The 23484-nt window shown below is 37.3% G+C and overlaps 1 protein-coding gene across 1 annotated transcript in view; it reads left to right on the forward strand.

Moving 5' to 3' along the window:
• Window positions 1-23484, forward strand: part of TTC29 (tetratricopeptide repeat domain 29) — a gene marked incomplete at both ends in the record, with an annotated part of 222133 nt that overhangs the window by 119675 nt on the left and 78974 nt on the right. The window contains one exon of the mRNA XM_081303697.1: window positions 7801-8029. Within this exon, the coding sequence (XP_081159823.1) occupies window positions 7801-8029 (229 nt within the window). The remainder of the gene's footprint in view (window positions 1-7800; window positions 8030-23484) is intronic.

Below are 23484 nucleotides of genomic sequence, written 5' to 3' on the forward strand. Positions count from 1 at the left end.
TGGCTTCAGGTTTGCTTTTGTTTACTTTTCAGGACACAGTGGTTAAACAAAGACTTGACTAACACCCTGGTGAGGCCTCTGTCTAAGGGAAGCTGATCTTAGAGGGGCAGACATTTCCAATAGAAAGACACAGGGCTGTTCTTCAAAACAGAAGTATAAAAAGAACAAATCATTTGACCCTCCCACCCAACAACACCCAGAACACAGCCCTTTCAATGACACGAACATCGGCTATCAGCCTGCATGTTTCTAATTGCAGAAAGATAAGGAAATGGAACAGTAAACTGTACTGAGGGGTAATATTTCTATACTTGCATTTTCTCAAAACATTTTTTGCTGAGAGCTTATATCTCACCAGTAGGTTGTTTTATTCTCTAATTTTTGATTCTTGGAGAAGAGTTTAATATCTAAAGGCCAGAGACATGCTGCAATATCCAAAGGCTGTGTTAACTGCCCAAAGTAAATCTTTTTATTCATTTATTTCTATTGTAGTCTCTCACACACACTCTTTCTTTTCATTTTTTAAAAATTTTTTATTAGCACATTCTAGTTAGACATAATATTGGGGCTCATCATAACATAACAATGCGTGCATGGAATATAGCTTTCTCCATTTCCATTCCCAGTACTTCCTCTTTCCCTCCCTGCCTGCCCTTCCTCTACTGGTCTTCCTTCTATTTATTTATTGTTTTCTTTAAATTGGTACTTTGTATACATACATAAAGATGGAATTTACTGTGTTATATTCATATATATACATAGAATAATTTTTATTTCACCTGTATTTTCTCCCTTATCCTGTCTCCCCCCCCCTCCCCGCTCACCCCTGGTTTCCCCTCCATTTTCATGGGATCCCCTCCCCCACACTGTTTTTCCTTACTTTGCTCTAGCTTCTCCATATGAGAGAAAACATTTAACTATTGACTTCTGGAGTCTGGCTTATTTCACTTAGCATGATGGTCTCCAGTTCCATTCATTTACCAGCAAATCCCATAATTCCATTCTTCTTTATGGAGAGTAAAATTTAATCATGTATATATGCCACATTTTCTTTATCCATTCATCTGTTAGTGGGCACATGGGCTGGTTCCATAACTTAGCTGTTGTGGATTGTACTGCTGTAAACAATGGGGTGTATGTATGACTATTGAACACTGGTTTTATTTCTCCTGGATAAATACCAAGGAGTGGGAGAGCTGGGTCATATGGTGGTTCCATTCCTAGTCTTTTGAGGAATCTCCATACTGCTTTCCAAAGGGGTTGTACTAATTTACAGTCCCACCAACAATATATGCAAGTACCTGTCCCCCCACATCCTTGCTGGTATTTATTATTAGAAGTATTCTTGATGATTGCCACTCTAACTAGAATGAGATGAAATATCCATGTAGTTTGGATTTGCACCTCCCTGATTGCCAAGGTTGTAGAACATTTTTTTAATATATTTGTTGGTCATTTGTATTTCTTCTTTCGAGAAATGTTTGTCTAGTTCTTTTGCTCATTTATTGGTTGGATTGCTTGGTATTTTGGTGTTAAGGGGTTTTATGTTTGTTTGGTACCAGGGATTGAACCCAGGGGCACTTAGCCACTGAGCCACATCCCCAACCCTTTTTTATATTTTGTTTTAGAAGCAGTGTCTCAATGAGTTGCTGAGGCTGTTTTTGAACTCACAATACCCCTGCCTCAGCCTGCCTAGCTACTGGGATGGTGTTAAGTTTTCTTTATGTATTCTGGATACTAATCCCCTGTCAGAGGAGCAGCTGGCAAAGATTTTTCTCCCATTCTGTAAGCTCTCTATTCACACACTTAATCATTTCCTTAACCTAGCCCAGTTTATCTATATCCCAATATAAATTTTGGAGGAATCCAAGTATTCATGCTCTCTTTAAATATATATGCTCCAAATATACAAGTAGATTGAGATGTTAATGGTTCCTTTAGTAAATACTCACTGAAAAATAGATTGGTATTAAGTAAATAATCCCATCACAGGATTTTTATGACATCACACATCAAAACAAAGTTTGATTTATTACTCAAATTGTTAAAGTTAATTTATTTTGTGTATTATTATTATTATTATTATTATTATTATTATTATTATGACATTCCTCAAGCCAAAAGAACTACTACTGGTCACTTTCAGGCTGACCAAGTTGTTAAAGCCATTGCTGAGAGTATTATTTCAAAGGTATTAGACATAACAAAGTGGATTTAGTAGAGCTAAATGATGGTTATTTTTTTTCTTTCTTGTTATTTTGAGACAAGGTAAGAGTCTTGCTAACAACTTTCATTTCCTTCCAGTTCTGCAAAGCCTGTTTTCCTTGGAGAACATCAATAACAAATGTTTTTATCCCTCTAATTTTAGGAGCTTCAGGACATTTCCTAATTGTAGTGCACACCTTTATTCCAGGTTATGGCTAAACAATTCCATAAGCTATTTGCCTTTCAAGCTAAAACTATTAATGTTCAGGAAAAGGTATTAAACTTTTCCAAGATGGGAGCTATAGCAGGGTCCAGAGGGACTACCCTGGTTTTTGTCCATTGGAATTTGAACTGGGCTCCGCCACCATTAATTAACTGAGCAAATAAATTCTTTGCTCCTCAGTTTCCTCATCTCTCAATTGTTAATAACAAATTTCCTTGAAGCCTAGCTATTAAAGAACTGGAGGTTTAAAAATAGGCAGATGGTGCCTGGTAGAGCTGCTAGCATATATTGCACACGTAACTCTTACCTCCTTAATATCTCAAGCTCAGATCTCTCCCCTCATAACCTACTGTCTATTTGGCATTGCTCACTTAGGTCATTTTAAATATATCCTAATAAAAACATCCACTCACCCTTTCCCTTAAACTCTCTTCTGCCAAGTCTGTGTCTCCAATCCAGATCTCTCCTTGGACTCCAGAACTGTAAGGCCAACTGCTTACTTAGCATTTCTACCTGGATTCCTAATAGACACCTCAAAGTATTTCCCCCTCTCTTCACCTACTCCCCTCCAGTCTTCCCATCTTAATAAAATGACAGTATCAATATCCACCAGCCCTGGGTAACTCTTATATTTCACTCCACTCCAATACCCAATCCAGAGGCAAACCCTTACCTTTATGCCACCAAAATGCATGCCAACCCCACCAATTTCTGTCTCTCTCTGTTGCTATCACCACATCCATGTATGACACTTTTTTATTTTCTCCCCTGGATCCCTATAGTAAGGTCAGAACCCATTTTCCCCACACCATACCATAAGACAGCCTCCACACTGGATTTTAAAGTAATCCTTTAAAAATATAAATCAAATGGTCTTATTTCTCCACCTAAAACACTTCTGTTACCTTTCATTCTTCTGAGAACATAAATGAAATTCCTCACCCTGTCCTGAAGTATGAGATGGTCCCTGCTTGTCTTTAGCTTCAAAGTTTCCTTACTCTCTTCCGTACCCAATCCCCCTGAGTCAAAGTGACTTTCCTGGACTTCACATGCACAGCCAGGCCCTGGCTTGGGATGTGTGCCTGCAGTAGAATGCTCTCCAATCCCTGAACTTGGCATTGCTGGCTTCTTGTCATTCAGATCCCTGTGAAAGGCCACATCTTCCCAGGGGCCTTCCCTTGGCAACCTAATCCAAAGTAACCCATGTGGCTCTTTACCTTTTCTGAATTCTAAGAAGCCTATGTATAATTTATCTAATAGTCCTCCTTTATGATACTTCTTGTCACCGTCCTTTAATCTGGCTAGGATGTAAGCTTAATAAGAGCAGTGTCCTGTCTGCCCTGCTTATAATTTTATTCTGGTACTTATAAATATGAACCTGATGCAGAGCTGGTGAGCAAAGTATGTCAGTTCATTGGACCACTTTCGTGACCAATTTCATACTACTTGAGAACAGTAATCTCTCAGCTGTGAAATTCTAAACTTCTCTTTAATTTTTATTCAGTAGTTTAACATTTTAAAAACTTGCCTTGAATCTTGGTAAGCAAATAGAAAACTGCTGCTACACCTTGGTCTACCTATGTTAGGCCCTCCACAAACACCCTACCCATACTCTCTCTGGCTTGATATTACTCACACAAGTTATTATCATCATATTAACAAAAATTCCCAATAAATAATATTATTATAGAACAAAAATTATAATAGAAAACTATACTTGGAAAAATATTAGAATTAGCATTTTTGTGATTATTAAAGTATTGTTATAATTACAATTACCACATCTTTTAAAATATCCTTTTCCTAGTTAATTTACCTTTCACTATATAATCATGGAAGATGGGCCACCCATTCCACTCTCTAGATATGTTCTTTTGATGGAATGTTAATTAAAATTATATAATTAATATAAACTGGTGAAATGAGAATGTTTTAGGGGAGATAACCAGGTATTGACCTTTTATGAGATTTCTCATTCCTTAATAAGATTAGAGGATAATCACATTGTTAAAAGAATGGGAGTTTCAACACTAAGATGATAAGAAAATTGGGTAGGAAATGATTTATCCTTAGCACTGAGAAAATGCCCATTCATTTTGAGCTTGTTCATTGGAGACAGTGACATTTTGGACACAAAGAAGAATCTGGTAAGAATCAGAATAATGCATAAAAATTCTATGTTATAATGTAATAATTCAAGCTTTGTTTCAAAGTCTATGATGTCATTGAGATCTTGTGCTAGAACTGTCCACTAAAATCTTACCAGAGACATTTATAACCTGAAACGAAGTTGTCCTCTTCCCATACAATGTATTTATGAAGTACATAAATTCACTGCATAGTCTCAAATCACCTTTAAGATTTCCAGGAGTAATTTCTGGAATCTTCCAAGTTTTATAATAGAATAGAGATTATTTGAGAACACAAATGAACAACTGAAAGTCATACCGAACTTTTGGAGAAGAGATTAAATCTAGATAATAAGCTCCTGAAAAAAAATCAAAAATCTATAAATACAGTATGTATGAGTGAAATCACATTCTAAAACGGTATATATAAAATTGCTTGCATCTGAGAAAATTAATGTTGTGTTTACTTTGGCTGTGTTTTGAAATAAACATATGCTGATACCAGTTTTATGGCAGTTATATATATATATATGTCAGAAGATGGAATATTAGGTACTATCTGAGACATTTACATTTACCTATGTAAGAACAATTAAAATACTTCTGTTTTAGAAGGAACAAACACTCATTTTATGATCTCATCAAAGTTTTAGCATATCACTCTCTCCACTAATAGCAGGCTCACCACCTTGACTTCTCACTCCCCCATTCACTGCAGAATTTCCACTGCCTGGCATGGAACTTAGTTAGCACAGAGTGGGGGCCTGATGAATGAACAGGTGAAAGAGTGGGTTAATTTTAAAGTAATAATGTATAAAAGTAATTCTGGAAATGTAAATATAAGTCCACTTACTTACATTCCCTAATTCTCCTAATTAAAACTCTCACTTGAAGCTACATGCAGCCTAAAGCTCTGAAGTATAATTAGGAAAACTAGAAAAATGAGATATTTAAATTTCTCTGTTTGTAAAAACATGCAGTGTTTAGACTAATCATATATTTTATTCTAAATCTTTAATGTCTACCAGGACAATCAATAATTTTATTTTCATCATTTGCATTATTTCTCAATTATAGTTTGCTTAATTGGCATATGAAGTGTTTGATAGGGTTTTTTCCGGATTAATATTTTGTTATATAAATCCTGCTTTATTATTTTTAATGAAAAAAGGTTGCTTACCTCAACAAACAAAAACTATTCCTTCTATAATATGCAGGAATTCTGTTTAAATGAACAGACCTGCTTAGAAGGAATCCTTTGAGTAGACAGTTCCCCTAGACTGTCCTTATGGGCATATAACATACAGTGGCTGCGTGCTCATGTGTGCAACACAACAATCACACAAGTCCTGCTCATCATCCTCCTCACCTTGCTAGCAACTTCTTTTATCAGTCAGTCTGACTACTCTCTGCATGCTGTAGTTACAGAGAGGTTCATGGGGTTTGGCATATTCTACCTGTACTGTTGTTTGGTAGACACCAGATTCTACAGTTTTTATGCCCATTGTCTTCATAAAATGGTGTGAGAAGATGACTTAAAAACTCACAGCAAGGGCTGGAGGTATAGCTCAGCTGGTAGAATGCTTGCCTCACATGCATAAGGCCCTGGGTTCAATTCCCAGAACTGCCAAAAAAAAATTTTTTAAAAACCAGCAAAACATTCTCTCTTGTAAGGGTTTCTTTTCAAGAGACTGTTTATGCATTTTTTTAAAACTTTTTTGTTATTATTTTAAACCTGAGTATCATCATCATCATCATCATCATCATCATTTAATTGTACATACTTATGGGGAACAGTATGTATACAATATGTAAAGATCAAATTAGGGTAGTTGGCCTTTCTATCTCTTTAAGCATTTTTAAAATTTTGAGTAACACATAACACTTGTCTGTATTTATGAGATGTGGCATAGTATTTCAATACACATATATAATGTATACTGATCAAATCAGGGTAATTAATATTTCAATCTTCTTATCACCTCCTAATCTAGGGACTTTCATGCACTTATTTACTAAGAAAATGTATAATAGGTCATTGAGAACTGTATTCCCCACTGTGCTAAAGAGGACTAGATGTTATTACTTCTAACTGGGTATCATGATTTTGCTTATGTGCCTGGAAGGGGCAGGGGATGGGGGAAAAGGGAGTGCAGGGAATGGAACAGGAAAAACAAAGGGTTATAGGCCAGTGAAGAGAGGAAATTCTGTTCTTTAGAGTCCTTACAGGTGTAGCTCAATCCTCCTTTAAGGAAGAGTTGTAATGAGGATGTTGAGGCAATTTGGGAGGGGCATCTCTCTGTGACTCGATTTCATCATCTGTGAAGTACCAATAACACTGTCCTCATAGGATGCCTTGTAAGGTTAATGACATGATATACATGAAGTATTTACCACTGGCCCTGAGCTTCATAAGAGCTAGGTAACTACTATTTATTTGTGGACAATAGCTTTTAGGAGAGGTGAGATGAAAAAAAAAAAAGCTTGATTTTTTTCAACAGAGTCAAGTTTAGATGATGCTTTCATTTGCACTGTCAAGAGCATGTTGTTTAGAAATCTGGGACAACATCTTCAGTGAAGAGTGGCTAGTACTTATATGGAGGGGATGGTTAAGTGAAGGAGCCATAGATACAGCTGTTTCCACTGGTCTGTGACGACCAGATTTTAATCACAGCTCTTGCTGTGACTTAAAACGAAAGGTAGTAAAAATATTGCATCAGGTAAATCAGGACGATAAGTAATAACATTCTATCCAAATCAATGTGAATTCAGTTCTTTCCAAACTTCTTGATACAACCATGTGAAACAGCCAAAATTTGACATTTTTTTTAGTAGTTATAGACGGACGGAATGCCTTTATTTCTTTATTTTTATGTGGTGCTGAGGATCGAAACCCAGTGCCTCGCACATACTAGGCAAGTGCTCTACTATTGAGCTACAGTCCCAGCCCAATATTTGACCACATTTTATCCAAAAGAACTTAAGTTTCCCATACCTCAATGCAAAAGATACAGCTGTTCTTAACAAATTAATTTCAAGTGATTATTTGAGTGGCAAATAATCACTACTGCTGGAAAAAAAAAAAAGCCTAATCTAATGGAGAGCCAGTTTGCCATCCCCTTGTTCTTCATGAACTGCCATAATTGTGGAAAGATCATATGGGACATGCCAAGAAGGGGTGAGGAAATATGGGAAATGGTGAAATAAAAAATTAAGAGAAAATTTTCTCTTTTATCTTTGCAGGGACGCTACAACAAAGCTTCTGAGTACTTTCAGCAAGCTTTTGACACAACGGTAGAACTCATGAACTTGTCTCTGATAGACGAAACCAAAGTTCACTATGGAATTGCAAAAGCCCATCAGATGATGCTGACAATGAACAATTATATAGAATCTGCAGATCTCACCAGCCTCAACCACCTGCTGACCTGGAAGGAGCGGAGAAGTGACGGTGATCTTGAACAGGTTGTTGGTAAGTCTCTGGTTTTTGGAAATAGTTTAGTTTTTGTACCATTCTCAAAGGTTAAATCATTTTTTGTTGGAAAGTTTCATTCAACCATTGATTTTAATTTGATTGGTAATTTTATTTCTGTTGATTCCTTATTATGTGAAGGTTGGGTATGTTTTTGTGCCCTATTGTACCTTCTACATTTAAGAGGAGTATAAAATAGTTGAAATGATTTATTCTAGCTGACAAATCACCATTCTCAAGCTGATTGTTTTCCAGTTGTCTTAAATAGTCCACAATATGTACTAATCAATTGTAACTAATGTGAAATAAGCTTATGCATTTTGATAATTCTCAGTGTTGGACTGTATATGGACTTCCTATAAAGGAAGTGTTGGTGGATGCTAATTTGCCTTACCCACTTGACTTTTCCTATTCCTATTCCTATTTCCTATTCCTCTTTATCAATTTGAGCTTGAATGTTAATTTGGAAAATATCTGATAGTACTTTCTCTTACTACTACTTTTTCCCAACATATTTTTCTTGTGACAAATTGGAGTTAAAATAGTCTATTGAAAATAACTAGATGGGCTGTAAGGGTCAGCTCTGGGTGTCCACTTGGTCAGGTTCTAGTTTCCAATTAAGAATTTTAGAATAGAATATCTAAAAACGAAACTCAGAACTGCCTGTGACAAACCTTTGAATCACCCAATTATTTGTTTGCAAACCAAACTTTTTAACGTAAAAATATTTGAAATATTTTGGGATCACTCAAGTGGAATCATAAAACCTCATGATGTCTGGGGAAGTCAATTAGCTGGAACAGTGATCTGTTGGGGCATTTATTTATTTATTCCTATAGAATATAAAATTGTACTGTCTCTTAGGTCACTGGAATACCTCTCACCACTTTCGGTGTCCCTACTTGTAAAACAAGGAAAGGTCTTGTTATGAATACATGTTCAGAAAGAGGGAATTAAGATGTGGCATTCGGAAGCAGACAGCTTGGTGAATTTCAGTGTGCTCAGTTGCCCCCAAAAATGTTTATGGTCTATTAGTAACTGACTACTTTTAGAAGCATTGTGCTTACAGCAGGATGATGTCTTATGGCCATATATTTGGAAGTTCCTTCTGTAGTTTTCCACCCAGGTTCTGACATTTTCTACCCAGAATGGCAGGAGATGAAGCAGAAGTATGATCCATGTTAAATGACCAGTGCTGGTGAAATTTCAGTAGAGAATAAGTTTAGCTGCTCACATTTTCAAGTTTATCTTAGATAAATGCTCTCTATCACAATGGTAATTATGGGGACAAAAAAAATTTGTATGGCACAAAAGTATAACCAACCTTCACATAAAACACCATCTTCTGATGACATCCCAAGTTTATTTGTTGCAATCCTGGTTTCAGCTTTTTCAAAGTCTCTCTCTCTCTCTGCTTTTCTTTACTCTAAAAAGCTGTTCATTTTTCTATACTTTTTATAGTTTGCCTCTCTATTTTTGGTAAAGTCATATTCTATCACAAAGAACTTAGAAGCAGAGCAAAAAAATGCATCTCAAAATATTCAGCCATTAACAGCTCAGTTTTCTGTATGTGAAGAGGGTAGATGCATTCTTCAGAGTGTTATCAAGACACACCGCCTTCCTCATTCATTTCATGCAGATTAGAAATCTATGCATGGATGAGCTTCATCACTGTAAAAGTAAAAAATAATAATCTTTCAGATTTAAGTGCAAATGAGAAGTCTTTTCTCATATCACTGGCATGATCAGGATTTTTAGGGCTAATCTTTCTATTTGGAAATAAAACCTGCAGGACATTATCAAACATGTAAATATTGGTTTACGTAAATATTTTTGGTTCAAAATGCACTCAAATCTGCTTGAAAATGCTTCAAAAACACTAAGCCACAACTCCCGCTTTGTGTTTATTGCTTGAAACTCTTTGTTGGCCTCCCTGGCCTCTTGTCCTTTGTCAACCCCTCCTTCTCCTGACTCCCCACCCCCATATATAATGTTCCTTAATATGGACTTATTTCTAGCACCAGCTTACCCCCAGGGAAATGCAGCCCATCCTGCCAGGTCTTTGGATGCTGAGCCACTCCCTGGTCCTCTCCTGCTTGAATGTGACCTCTTTTTTTCTGTTCCCAAATCGAATGTCATTTATTTTGACCAGGCACATTTGATTTGTCCTAATGTGCATCCAACATGGCGATTTCTGCAGTTGCCTCAGCTACATGATGAAGAGTGTGAGTCTCTCAAACCCCAATTCTGATTCTTAGTATTCCCTACAAAAGAAGGCACATATGGTTAACATCTACTAGGCCCCAAGTAAATATTTGTTGAATTAAATAGAATTCAGAATGAGCCTATACGCCCAATCATAGACTAGTTCACACTAACCACTTTTATAAAACAAAATCCGTGGGTTTCCTCGGGAAGCCTGTGATCCCACACGGTATCTGGATTACCATCCAATTATCACATGAATGAAGGACCACGTTTACCGAACATGCTGTTGACAAATTGACGAAATACAAAAATATTATTTGGAAAGCTGAGCCGCTTTTAAGTTTTCAACTTTTGCCTTTCTTCTCTGAAGAGGAACCTTTAATCTTGCTATTGAGGGGTCCCATGTATTCCAAAAAAAGGAAAAAAAAGCAGATCAAAGATCTGAAAGATACATTATAAAAGCTGTGCCGTTATCGTCACCTCTGAGACTTCCATCCTGCAAACAAATCATTAGCTCAGAGAGCAGGCAATATTCTTTTAAGCAGAGGAACATGACCCCCTAAGGGAATAGAGCAGTGAGCACACTCGGGTCCCTAGATAAAATAGAACAGTGACTCACCAGCAAACCGCTCTCATCTCTGTGCCTTTCAGAAGGAATGCCTCTCGAATACAGGAACCTTCATACTATTCTAATACTCAGTATGGTCGGGATGATTCATCCCCCTCCTTTTCTTTCCAATATTAAAACAAGAATAGAGTCTCCTCCCAAATTTGGGGATTTAGAAAACATATTTAAATTTATTGTACTTCAACAAAAGTATTCCAGGCATAGTTTGGTTAACTTCATTAGAAGTTAATGAACTTGATTGGCTCTGGGAGGCTTACGGGCCCATGAATTTCTGCTGAGTTCTTCAGAACAGACTTTCACCTTCCTTACTGGAACTATTATCTTTACAATCAAGGAGACTTTTTTTTTTTTGGTAGAAAAAATTTGTTTTGCCTTTTGGAGATCATAGACCTAGATGGGGAAACAGCAACCTTTTCCTATTCAACTTAATAGCAGTGTTAATCTAGACATGTAATTATAGCCATTTAAGTGCCAGCATTGTTAACCACATCATTGATGAAAATTATATCAGTAACATGTTTTTTTAATTCACTACCTTATTGTAGTCAAGTGTAGAATATATCAGAGAAATAAAATGCAAGTTCTAAGTATAGAAATAGATGAATATGCAGGCTAGGTTGGTACTTAAAGATACTGTTTTCTATGAAATGGAATATAAAGGTTACTTGAGTGGCAAAAAATATCACCCTGGTTTGATGAATCCTTTAATATTCCTACAGGAAAACAATCAAAATCATGACCATCTCACAGCCCTTGGCTTATGTTGGCTGCATGTTGAACCTTGGGTTTAATGTCATTTTTTTTAACCTTTCTTTGCTTGTGTGTTTCATTCTTGAATTAATCTTTCTAATGAAGTTAACCAAACTATGCTATGTGCATGTATATCACAATGTGTTCCAACTTTACGTGGAACTATAATGCACCAAATTAAAATTAATAAATAGAAGGAAGACCAATAGAGGAAGGGTGTCAGGGGGAGAGAAAGAGGAGGAACTGGGGATTGAAGTGGAGCAAACTATGTTATATGCACATGTGAACAGGTCAAAATGAACCTCACTATTATGTACAACTATAATGCACTAATAAAAGTATTTTTTAAAGGAGAAAAAACAAACAAGAAAAAGCCACAGTCATGGTGGGTCCTCATTTTCTACTGTGATCATTTCTTCCTGTATGTATGGTTGTTTTTATTGTTGGTTGTTCAAAACATTACATAGTTCTTGATATATCATATTTCACACTTTGATTCAAGTGGGTTATGAACTCCCATTTTTACCCCCTTATACAGATTGCAGAGTCACATCAGTTACACTTCCACTGATTTACATATTGACATACTCATGTCTGTTGTATTCTGCTGCCTTTCCTATCCTCTACTATCCCCCCTCCCCTCCCCTCCCCTCCCCTCTTCTCTCTCTACCCCCTCTACTGTAATTCATTTCTCCCCCTTGTATTATTTTTCCCTTTCCCCTCACTTCCTCTTGTATGTAATTTTGTATAACCCTAAGGGTCTCCTTCCATTTCCAAGCAATTTCCCTTCTCTCTACCTGTCCCTCCCACCTCTCATCCCTGTTTAATGTTAGTCATCTTCTCATGCTCTTCTTCCCTACTCTGTTCTTAGTTACTCTCCTTATATCAAAGAAGACATTTGGCATTTGTTTTTTAGGGATTGGCTAGCTTCACTTAGCATAATCTGCTCTAATGCCATCCATTTCCCTCCAAATTCTATAATTTTGTCATTTTTTAATGCAGAGTAATACTCCATTGTGTATAAATGCCACATTTTTTTTATCCATTCGTCTATTGAAGGGCATCTAGGTTGGTTCCACAGTCTTGCTATTGTGAATTGTACTGCTATGAACATCGATGTAGCAGTGTCCCTGTAGCATGCTGTTTTTAGGTCTTTAGGGAATAGACCCAGAAGGGGAATAGCTGGATCAAATGGTGGTTCCATTCCCAGCTTTCCAAGAAATCTCCATACTGCTTTCCAAATTGGTTGCACCAATTTGCAGTCCCACCAACAATGTACAAGTGTACCCTTTTCCCCACATCCTCGCCAGCACTTGTTGTTGTTTGACTTCAGAATGGCTGCCAATCTTACTGGAGTGAGATGATATCTTAGGGTGGTTTTGATTTGCATTTCTCTGACTGCTAGAGATGTTGAGCATTTTTTCATGTACTTGTTGATTGATTGTATGTCCTCCTCTGAGAAGTGTCTGTTTAGGTCCTTGGCCCATTTGTTGATTGGGTTATTTGTTATCTTATTGTCTAATTTTTTGAGTTCTTTATATACTCTGGATATTAGGGCTCTATCTGAAGTGTGAGGAGTAAAGATTTGTTCCCAGGATGTAGGCTCCCTATTTACCTCTCTTATTGTTTCTTTTGCTGAGAAAAAAACTTTTTAGTTTGAGTAAGTCCCATTTGTTGATTCTGGTTGTTAACTCTTGCGCTATGGGTGTCCTATTGAGGAATTTGGAGCCCGACCCCACAGTATGTAGATCGTAGCCAACTTTTTCTCAGATGCCTTGTCTCTGGTTTGATATCAAGCTCCTTGATCCATTTTGAGTTAACTTTTGTGCATGGCGAGAGAAAGGGATTCAGTTTCATTTTGTTGCATATGGATTTCCAGTTTTCCCAGCACCATTCGTTGAAGATGCTATCCTTCCTCCATTGCATGCTTTTAGCCCCTTTATCAAATATAAGAAAGTTGTAGTTTTGTGGGTTGGTTTATGTGTCCTCTATTCTGTACCATTGGTCCACCCACCTGTTTTGGTACCAATACCATGCTGTTTTTGTTACTATTGCTCTGTTGTATAGTTTGAATTCTGGTATCGCTATACCACCTGATTCACACTTCCTGCTTAGCATTGTTTTTGCTATTCTGGGTCTTTTATTTTTCCATATGAATTTCATGATTGCTTTCTCTATTTCTAGAAGAAATGCCATTGGAATTTTGATTGGCATTGCATTAAACCTATAGAGAACTTTTGGTAATATCGCCATTTTGATGATGTTAGTTCTGCCTATCCATGAACAGGGTATATTTTTCCATCTTCTAAGATCTTCTTCAATTTCTCTCTTTAGGGTTCTGTAGTTTTCATTGTATAAGTCTTTTACCTCTTTTGTTAGGTTGATTCCCAAGTATTTTATTTTTTTTGAGGATATTGTGAATGGAGTGGTTGTCCTCATTTCCATTTCAGAGGGTTTGTCGCTGATATACAGGAATGCCTTTGATTTATGCATGTTGATTTTATATCCTGCCACTTTGCTGAATTCATTTATTAGCTCTAATAGTTTCTTTGTAGACCCTTTTGGGTCTGCTAGGTATAGAATCATGTCATCTGCAAATAGTGATAATTTAAGTTCTTCTTTTCCTATTTTTATGCCTTTAATTTCTTTCGTCTGTCTAATTGCTCTGGCCAGTGTTTCCAGAACTATGTTGAACAGAAGTGGTGAGAGAGGGCATCCCTGTCTTGTTCCAGATTTTAGAGGGAATGCCTTCAATTTTTCTCCATTCAGAATGATGCTAGCCTGGGGCTTAGTGTAGATTGCTTTTACAATGTTGAGGTATGTTCCTGTTATCCCTATTTTTTCGAGAGTTTTGAACAAAAAGGGATGCTGTACTTTGTCAAATGCTTTTTCCGCATCTATCGAGATGATCATATGGTTCTTATTTTTAAGTCTATTGATGTGGTGGATAACATTTATTGATTTCCATATATTGAACCAGCCTTGCATCCCAGGGATGAATCCTACTTGATCATGGTGTACAATTTTTTTGATACGATTTTGAATCTGATTCGCCAGAATTTTATTGAGGATTTTTGCGTCTAGGTTCATTAGAGATATAGGTCTGTAGTTTTCTTTCTTTGAAGTGTCTTTGTCTGGTTTAGGAATCAGGGTGATGTTGGCCTCGTAGAATGAATTTGGAAGTTCTCCCTCTTTTTCTATTTCCTGAAATAGCTTGAAAAGTATGTTAAATAACCCTACTGAATGAGGAGAAAGTTACCGAATCAGCCAAAAAGTCAGTCTCTGTCTCTAATAATATATTCAACCACATGACACAGAAAATGGAGATTCTGGTGAAAATTTTGACCAAATCACTTTGTGATAGCTTGGTATCACTGAGCAGGGCTATTTCATAAGAGCCCAGTGATCTGGGGTTTAAGGCCACATTAGCTCTGGGACAGAGAAAGTCAAGTCCCTTCAGCTTGTTAAGTTCAAAGTAGATCATTGATGATATTCCCCTGGAACTGTCTGTTGCTCTTGAGTCAAAGCATCTTTCTGAATGAATATGGTGTTTTGAAGTCCTTAAGAGATTTTCATGGGTGTTTTAATTATCATTTTCCCCTCCCCACAAACATAAGTTTCCATGGCTTCCACAAAAGGGAAATTATTATTATTGTTACTTATTATTATTATATTATTATTATTCATTAAACAACTATATAAATACCAAGTGCAAGTATTTTATTTTATTTTTAGTACCAGCAATTGAACCCAGGGGCACTTAACCACTGAGCCACATCCTCAGCCCTTTTTTAAATTTTATTTAGAGACAAAGCTTCGCTGAGTTGCTTAGGGCAACTAAATTGCTGAGGCTGGCTTTGAACTCCTGATCCTCCTGCCTCAGCCTCCCAAGCCACTGGGATTACAGGTGTGCAACACCATGCCCACCTAAGAGTATGTGATTCTTTTTTTTTTTTTTTGAGAGAGTGAGAGAGAGAGAGAGAGAGAGAGAGAGAGAGAGAGAGAGAGAGAGAGAGAGAGAATTTTTTTTATATTTATTTTTAGTTCTCGGCGGACATAACATCTTTGTTGGTATGTGGTGCTGAGGATCGAACCCGGGCCGCACGCATGCCAGGCGAGCGCGCTACCGCTTGAGCCACATCCCCAGCCCGAGTATGTGATTCTTATAACAGAATTTATAGTAATTTCTAGCTATCTGATAGCAATTTTCTTTTCCCCAGTTGGCACCAATGAGGTTGCTTAATCTAGGGAACTATTTCATATGAAGATGTTTGATTCACCTTCTGTTTTCATCCCTCTTGCTTCTCAGCATTTCCTCCAGCCCTTCCCTTCTCCCACTGTTTCTAGGGCTCCCAATTCCTGAACACGCCCACCTCTCCTCTCACCATTAGTCATTCTCCACTCACTTCAATTTGCAGCTGCTTCTCCCCTCCTCAATCTGGCACCCTTCCTACATCCTCTTCCCATCTTCTGAAAGTAAGTTAAAAATCTTCTTGAGCTTTTTTGAGTTTTACAGAATTGTGCAATGATCAAGTGCCGCAGTCTGGCTGGGCACAAATCATGAGACACTGAAGCAGGAACAAACTTTATTTCTGAACTCCACCAGCACACTCCACACACGCTCCCGGGGAACTCCTCCCTAATGCCACGCGGCTGGTCCAGGAACCAGCAGCCGGAAATATCCTCTGGAAATCCCTCCTCCTGAACTTCCCCAACCAATGGGAACTCTCCGGGAATCCCCACGAGAACTCCAAACTAGCGTGAGAACTGCAAAGTAGCGGCCTAGGCGGAGAGTAATGCCTCGCCTGTCAATCAATACTATTGGCAAAATGCCAGGAGCCATTCCAACTCAGCTGTGGCTCTCAGCAATCAAGTTACATGGTACCAAAGAAATCCATGGCCCATACTTTTTATCCTCTGTCCATACTTTTTATGTCCTCTGTTATTGAATAATAATTTGTAAAACAAAGTAGATTTATAATCCAGTTCTATAAAATTCTAGTACGAGAGTCTACACACATATGTTGCCATTTCTTTTATATTGCAGTACTTCAGAGCTAGTTATAAGCCATGTCTAACATGTTTAAAGATGGTATTTTTAAAAAAAATTTTGGATAAAAATAATCATAGTGGGAAAAAAAAAAACAAAAAAACAGGCAAAACTACACTCCTGGCCAAGAAGGAGTGACAGGGAGTCAAGATTTACTCTCCTGCTTTAAACAACTGACAGAATAAACAAAGCAAATGAGGCAACTCTTGGTAGACCCTGGACAACAGGCAGCACAAGACGGTGGTCCCTGATGAAGGGGAAACAAAGAAGCCAAGTGCATGTTTGTCCCAGGTACTGAATAGAGAAAGGTTCCCAGTCTTGGCACAGGGAGGAGGGCCAAGGCAGAGCCCAGTGGGCTCCCCCAGTTGAGGGCTGAGTTGGCAGCACAGGAAGGCCTCAAGGCTAGAGTTCACAACCAAGAGAAAGAAAGGCTGGAGTGTGGCTCAGTGCCTAAAACGTGCACGACCCTGGACCTGGTTCCCAGCCCTGCAGAAAAAGAAAAACTACAAGAAAGAGCTGCACACAGAGAGTTAGTCCCTGCAGAGTTCTGCAGTCTCAACTGAGTCCTAATCATTATGCGCACACGAAGAAACTACCAAAGGCTGGGGAAAAGGACCACTCAGAAAGATCAGATAGAACCATCCTGACACTCGAACACAGCTGGAAATACTTTGTGTCTCCACCAGTGTGGAAAACCTCCCAAACATGGGGCATTAGAAGGAGGACTCGTTAAGGCCTTGCTTCAGTGATGGGGAAGAATTATTAGCTCTAGATGAAAGACTGCTCTGGTCACCTAACAGAGGTGGAAAGTGAGTATCAAAAGGATCAAAGAAGTGTTTTCAAGTAACTTACCCGGGAAGAACAAAACTCAATATTTATAGGAATAAAAAATATCTTAGTAACCCAACAAGGTAAAATGTTCAGTATTAGACATACAATCAAAATTATCTAGACATTCCCAAGAAGCAGGAAAATATGACTCATAATGAGGAAAAGATGAATAAATAGAAACAGACCCCAAGAAGACACAAATGATAAAAGTAGGAGACCAAGGCATAAAACAGTTATGAAAACGGGAGTTCCGTATGCCAGGTGGGGAACTTCCACAGTTCAGCTTTGGGACTGAGTTTCTTCCGTGCTCACACAGTCAGTCTCTTCCTCGGGAGCCCCCTGTTCTAGAAGCCATAGTCTCATGGCCTTTGGGTCCCTTTAAAGGGCTGTGTTTAGTTACGGCATCATTGTTGTTTTTCTCAGATCGCAGAGACATTTGCAGGCTTCGGGTGGGTTCTGTATTTTTTTCCCTGGGTAACTTTCAGATCCAAATCATCACAGCTTTCTGTACACATGAGCCTTCGCTTTGTGGGTTTTGATGGTTTTCTTGTTATTTGCTACAAGAAATTGATTCAGGCTTATTGTATACATCTTTAAATCCAGAACTAGAATCATCTACTTCTACAAGGAGGCTAAGAAAAGTAGATATTTAAAAAAGCAGGAGGATTTCCAGTTTTCCAAGCACCATTTGTTGGAGATGCTCTTTTCTCCAATGCATGTTTTTTGCACCTGTGTCTAATATAAGATAACTGTAATTTTGTGGGGTTAGTCTCTGTGTCCTCTATTCTGTACCATTGGCCTACCAATCTGTTTTGGTGTGTTTGTTAAACTATTGCTCTGAAGTATAGTTTAAGCTCTGGTATAGCGATGCCATCTGCTTCACTCTTTCTGCTAAGGATTGCTTTAGCTATTCTAGATCTCTTATTTTTCCATATGAATTTCATGATTGCTTTTTCTATTTCTATGAGGAATGCCACTGGGATTTTGATCATAATTGTACTAAATCTGTGTAGTATAGTCATTCTGATAATATTAATTCTGACTATCCAAGAGCAAGGTAGATCTTTCCATCTTCTAAGGTCTTCTGTGATTTCTTTCTTTAGGGTTCTGTAGTTTTTATTGTATAGGTCTTTCACCTCTTTCGTCAAGTTGATTCCCAAGTTTTTGTTTTTGGTTTTTTGTTTGTTTGTTTGTTTGTTTTTGAGGCTATTGTAAATGGGATAGTTTTTCCTCATTTCCCTGTCAGAGGATTTGTCACCAATATACAGAAATGCTTTTGATTTATGGGTGTTGATTTTATATCCTGCTACTTTGCCAAATTCATTTACTAGTTCTAGAAGTTTTCTGGTGGAGTTTTTGGCTCTTCTAGGTATAGAATCATATCATCAGCAAATAGCTCCAAAAAACCCAAATGCCAAATGTTTTCTCTGATATAAGGTGACTGACTCATAGTGGGGTAGGGAGTTGGGGGAGCATGGGAGGGAAAGACGAACTCTAGATAGGGCAGAGGGGATGGGAGGGGAAGGGAGAGGGCAGAGGGTTAGCAAGGATGGTGGAATGTGTTGACTCCCTTGGCTGCTAAATTAACGAACTCATAATTACCATCATTTTTTATGGGAGATAAATTTCCCTATTTTATTCTTTTAATTGAAAAAAATATATATATACTTATATACAATTGATATTTTACATATATGGGGGATGGCTAATTAACATATCTATTTCCTCACAAACTTATTTTTGAGGTGAGAACACTGAAACTTTACTCTCAGTAATTTTCAACATATTGTTATAGATTAAAGTCACTTGGTTGTGCAATTGATATCTTAATTTACTCTTTCTAGCTAAAACTTTGAGTCCTTTGGCCAACATCTCTCCAACCACACAAACTTTCTATTTCCAAAGCTACTTTTAGCTGGGTTTTTGTTACTGGCAGCTAACAGAACTCTAAAAAGTCAAATGCCAAGCAATCATAGCCATTATTGTAGCCTCGGCAGTGAGCAAAGTGCCTGGCTCCTAAAAAGCACACAGAAGATTGGAACTGTGGAATTGTTTGTTGAATAAGCTGCTTTATACCGTAGAATTTATTAAATACCTTTAAAGCATAGCCAGTATCTCAAAATCGGGCATTCTCTCTGAATTGTAAACATACCTCATGTTCTCACTTAACCTCTTCCCGACTCAATTCCTTTCCCAATAAGAGCACTCACTTCTTCAGAACATCAAAGTTATATTAACATTGCTTTAAAAATCAATCTGATTCAGCTAAAACAATATTGAAAGTCCTTTAACTTATTCAGAGCAATCAGGATTTTTTTTTTAAGTTGAAAGACTACCTAGGGTCTGCTAAACTTATTTCACCCAGAAATTAGGACAGTTATAACTTATAATGTCAGAGGGTTCCATAACCATTACTCAGGCAGAACGCAGAAGTGCCAAGTGCCCACCAGTATCTGGTTCTTTCCTCTTCTGGGCATGTGGAAGACTGCACTTCTCAGCCCCTACACACACACACACACACACACACACACACACACACACACACACACGGCAGAGCTATGACTAGTCCTGGCCAGTAGGCTGTAGGCAAAAGTCACTTTTGAGCCAAAGCATAGGTGGGCCCACCTGAGACCCTGTGGCTGGTCCTTTCCCTGCTGCAGAGCATGAGGAAGACTTACCAGGAACATGGAGCTGCAAGACCGAAGCAGCCTGGGTCGCCACATGTCCACATGGGGAGCATCTGCCCTGGAACACGATTCCTATCTGCAGCCCACTTTGCACAAACACAGAATCCTCCTTTCTTGTGGTAAACCACTGAGCTCTTCAGAGTAGTTTGTTACCACGGCTTCATTTAGCCTGAACTCCCTCCAAAAGCTCCTGATTCTTCAAGATAGTTCCCAGGGCCACAGCAAGGGGAACTCCAATGGAAGAACGGGGACAGTTTATGACAACTTAGACAGGATGTGGGTCTGCCTGTAATTTTTTTAAAAGTCAGAGACCTTTAAAATCCTTGTTTGAGGCATTCATTTCTAATGACAGCAAGTTTCATGAGACAAATAGAATATTAACATTAACATATATTCTCTCTGAACTCCGTGCTAGTGTCAAAACAAAGCATAAGGATGTGAATCTGGTCTGCTAAACTTACTTAAATCATAGTAGATTATATATTTTCACTTAAATCATAGTAGATTATATATTTCCATAAATACCAAGAAAGGACATAGAGAACTCAGATTCAGCAATTGATAAGAAAATAATGACAAAGGGAAAACATTGATTTGGAAAAGACAAATCGATACTTAAATTATAACCAAATTTTAAAATAAAAAGGACAATAGAATTTGAGCCTGAATTTCAGATTTCCCCCATTTAACACAGTTCACCCACCTTCATATATTTTCTATAACACAAGTGACAAGAATAAAGTATTTAAATCAGAAGCTAATGCTCACTTCATTGGGAAATAATAACATAGCTCTAGATCCCTCGGGTTGAAAAAAATTTTTATTCTTCTTCTTCTTCTTCTTCTTATTCCTTTTTTCCCCCTCTGAGAATCTCCTTCTCTATCTGCTGCCTTGGTTCAATAAAAGAGAATTCTTGATTGCTCAAACAAAAACGATACTTCTTTTAGATTCTGCTCACAGTTCTTGGTAGTTGATGGTGTTGCCAGTCTTAACTTTCCACTGCACACTGAACTCACTACTTCCAAGAAAAAAAAAAAAAAAAGGTGGCTAGGTTGCTCTAAGCCAGCTGTGCTTTAATTTTGTCTTAAATTGCTAGCTTGAGAAGCTTATCAGGAGTTTGTTGGGTGGTTAAACCACAGCAAAGATCAGAGCAAATGCAGGAAGCACAGCTGTATAAAGTTAGGGTTTGAAGTTGTGGGAGAAATCAGTTGTCACCTGTCTCATTCCCAGTGAGGGATCTTTGCTTCATTCTAGCTCTCTTTTACTTGTGGTTATGGATTCCACATAACTGTGACTATGTAGGTAAGTGCTTTCTATCATTATTAGAATTTGGGGGTATAGACACACACACTCAAAAAAAACCGTCACCTATGTGTATTTCGTCTTTCTTTGATAAGGCTATGTAAGGACAATTCTAGTCATTCTTGATCCATTTTTTCCTTCTGAAAAAAAAAAGTGGTATGTCATTTGTATTTAAAGAATGAAGATACTGAAGTCACAAGTTTTTGTTGGTTTCTAATTCTTTCTAAGCTTTCCCTGATTGGGGCTTTTTTAAACATTAATCCACAGTCCCAGAGTTCACTTTCTTTAAATTCTTTTACTCTGTCCTTCTTGTATTTTTCACTCGCAGATAAGAGTGAATGTTCTGGCCAGGTGTGGTGATGCACACCTATAATTCCAGTGACAGAGGCAGGAAGATCACAAATTCAAAGCCAGCCTCAGCAACTTAGTGAAGCCCAAGTCAACTTATGAGACCTGATCTCAAAAGAAAAAATTAAAGGGCTTAAGATGTGGCTTATTGGTTAAGCACTTCTGAATTCAATCCCCAGTACCCCCCCACACACACACCCAAAAAGTCTATAGTATAATTTTTAAAAAATAAATGTTTTTCATGACAAATATTCTTTTAGAAATTATTTATAGTGCTTTATAAGTGATGGCTGTCCTGAATAACAATCCCTAGATATATATTTCATTTTTCATAGGTGATGCTTGATTCCTGGGGTTGAGCACAGTGTGCTCAACATGGGAAATATTGGGCAAGAATCTAATGAAAAAGAAATACAAGTCTATCAAATGCTAGAGACCAGTGTCTTGACCTTCCAGGAAAAAAATCTTCGCATCACTATGAAAGTTCTTGAACATATTTAATTTCTGAAACTTCTGAACTACTGTGGCAATGTAATAAATATTAAAAACACTAAACAATATTCAATCTCCCCAAATCCCTTAAAACCATAGTATATTCAGTGTTTTATTGTTTGTTTACCTCCCTTCATTTTTTCCTAACCTTCAATCAAAGATTCTGAGAAAATAAATGTTCTTTCGTCATGCCTGTTAAGGTTAAACAAGATTGGACTTTGTTAAACCTATAGGGAAAATTAAAGTTATTTATTTTTCAGTGTTACCCCTTTAAGAAATTGCATTTATTGACCTCTAATATGGAATTAGACACCTAAGAGGAGGAATAGACCCATTAATTTTAGCCTTAGTGAAATGAATCTGATTTTTTTGCTTAAGAAAAAAACATTTCATTGTATCCACAGTTTAAATAGAGTATGTTTTGTGTTCATACTGAAGGAAGTTTAGTCCAACATTTTCAAAGATGTTCTAGTCTTGTTTATTAGATGCTATGCTACTGGGAAGTGATGCATAATTTTCAAGTCTCATATACTTTAAATTCACATATTAAAATTACAACGGAAAAAAATGAAATGAAGATTCAAAATCAATAGTTAACAAGAGAATTAGCTATGAAAATCAGGAGAACCGGGTCAAAATACCCATCATAAAATGTTGAGGTTCCTATTTACCCCATTCAGATCTATTAGGCCCAGATTTTTATCATCATCCACTAACAGGATTATGAAAACAGGGAAATAATATATAAGAGCCTCTAAGTAATAATTCCCTTTTATCACAATACAAAAAGAGCAGTTGTGTTGCAATCAATGTGAGCAAAAGAAATAAATTTTTTTCAAAAAAATTAGTAGGCAGAGATGATCAGATTGATGTTATGATTGGGTCATAGAAATACTCCCTAAAAATATAGATGTTCAAATACCTACATTCAATACTTCTGATCAGAATGAATTCACTTGTTCCCTCACCTTCATATCCAGGGCTTTATTTTTTAATTTTATTTGAAATTTTATGTGATGAAAATGTGAATACAGTATATGCCTTAGTAATTTGATTGGCAGGAAATAGAGAGCAAAACATTACAAGCACTACTTTTTAATAATTTATAATTACTTACATGAATCTACTAAGTTTAGGCACACAATTATATGACTAATTA

Source organism: Spermophilus citellus (assembly GCF_964194105.1).
Source record: "Spermophilus citellus genome assembly, chromosome: 8".
In the NCBI taxonomy this organism is placed as follows: Eukaryota; Metazoa; Chordata; class Mammalia; order Rodentia; family Sciuridae; genus Spermophilus; species Spermophilus citellus.